This window comes from Bison bison, unplaced genomic scaffold (genome assembly GCF_000754665.1).
Source record: "Bison bison bison isolate TAMUID 2011002044 unplaced genomic scaffold, Bison_UMD1.0 scf7180017858506, whole genome shotgun sequence".
Taxonomy (NCBI): domain Eukaryota; kingdom Metazoa; phylum Chordata; class Mammalia; order Artiodactyla; family Bovidae; genus Bison; species Bison bison.
In genome coordinates this window covers 5490-7098 of record NW_011489078.1, presented here as the reverse complement: position 1 = coordinate 7098, position 1609 = coordinate 5490, and the positions used below count along the sequence as shown (strand labels likewise).

Sequence of the window (1609 nt, the reverse complement as noted above, 5' to 3'; positions counted from 1 at the left end):
GCCTTGTTGCCCACCAGGATGATGGGAACCCTGGGGAGAGGCCCATGTCACCAGGGATCAGGGAGCCGGCAGGGCCCAGCCTCCTCCCTGAGCCCTGCCTCCTACCTGGGTCCCCTCTTGGTATCCCCGTTCACCAGCGGGATCCATTTGGTTCGGATCTGAAAGTAAGAGCTGCTCGTGAGGGCTGGGGCCTACCCAGCCCACCCAGCCCACAGCTCCCAGGTGGAACTCTCACTTGGCTCAAGACAGGCCCACTGAGGAGCGAAGTCACAGCCACCGGCAACAAGGCCAGCGTGGGAGAGCAACCAGCAGGCGGTTCCCAAACACCCACAAAGGGCCTGACGTCAGCAGCCCTTCCCCAGGGCCTAAAGAAACTCAAATGTAAGGCCATCCACCATCTCTGCTCAGACACGTTCCAGGGAATTCCAGGGAAGCTGGGTGCCAGGGGCCCCACGAGACTCCCCAAAGCCCTCATGAGACACGGGGTAGGCTGCGGATGCAAGTTGCCCTGAACCTGGGCCAGCCTGGGGTGTGTGCGAACGGGTAGGTGACCAGGCTGAGCACCAGTGACGAGAACCTGGAACGCTCACCTTCTCGACGGTGGCCTCTTCAGACACGTCATACACCACACACACCACGTCCGCCTGTTGAGGGAGGGCAGAGGTCGCACAGCGGGACCTGAAGCTTCCTGCTCTGCTCACAGGCGAGACAGGACAGGGCTCAGAGATCAGGGAAGCCCACTGCTCCAGCTGCTCCCAGGCTGAGTCGCTGGCCGTTGGCCACCCACACCTCAGGCCAGCCCTTCGCTGCCCTCTTCTGCTGCAGAAGCCAGGCCCTAGTACTCAGCTCTGGCCAGCAAGTCCCGTGAGGACTCAAGACACAGCCACCCTGACATTTGGCACCCCAACCCCAGCCTCAGCTCTTCGCTCCCTGGCCCCTACCGACAACAGCAGATAGACAGCGACAGCACAACGGGGGTGATGGTAAAACAGTGGCTGTGCCTGGACCCTACCCGGCCGCGCCCCAGGACACAGCGGAGGCTGCAGGGGCGGCACCCGAAGCTTGGTCCAGGCCCAGGTCCTCCCGAAAACAGGAAGGCAGAGAGCCCTCAGCCCTGGTCACGATGCCCAATGCAACTGGGAGATCCAGGACGGTGTGCTGGACTAAAGGGTCAGGACTGGAGGTGTGGGCACACAGCTGTCAAACGGATCACTTTCAAGAACTTGGAGGCTGCTCCCCAGGGTCCAGCAGAAGAGGGAAGACCAGGCGGGGAGGGCTGGAGGGCTGACCAGCTCGGTGGGCAGGAGAGGTGGAGCCCCGCCCCCGCCCGAAGAGCTCCGGACAGAATTAGCAAGGCTGTGGCTCCTTAATCCGCTCCCTGGGAGGATGAAGCGGATCCGGCCCGCGGCGGCCCCGCCCACAGGCCATGAGCCCTGACCCTGCGCCCAGCAGCCCCCCAGGACACCCTGTACCTTGTCAATCTCACCCTGGAGCTCCTCCACCGTCTGCTCCGTTTCTGAAACAAGAGACCCCGCTGCAGATCTGCCAGAGACGCCGGCTCCCGGGCGGAGCGGCGGGCGGGCGGGCGGCCGCGCTACCTGAGTAATCC

The 1609-nt window shown here is 64.0% G+C and overlaps 1 protein-coding gene across 1 annotated transcript in view; it reads right to left on the bottom strand.

Annotated features, from left to right (window-relative positions):
- The window catches only part of RHOT2 (ras homolog family member T2), a gene marked incomplete at its 5' end in the record, with an annotated part of 5152 nt that extends 3544 nt beyond the window's left edge, over positions 1 to 1608 (bottom strand). The window contains 5 exons of the mRNA XM_010828148.1: positions 3 to 30; positions 106 to 158; positions 591 to 644; positions 1473 to 1516; positions 1599 to 1608. Of these exons, the coding sequence (XP_010826450.1) occupies positions 3 to 30; positions 106 to 158; positions 591 to 644; positions 1473 to 1516; positions 1599 to 1608 (189 nt within the window). The remainder of the gene's footprint in view (positions 1 to 2; positions 31 to 105; positions 159 to 590; positions 645 to 1472; positions 1517 to 1598) is intronic.
- Position 1609: the final 1 nt, after the last annotated feature.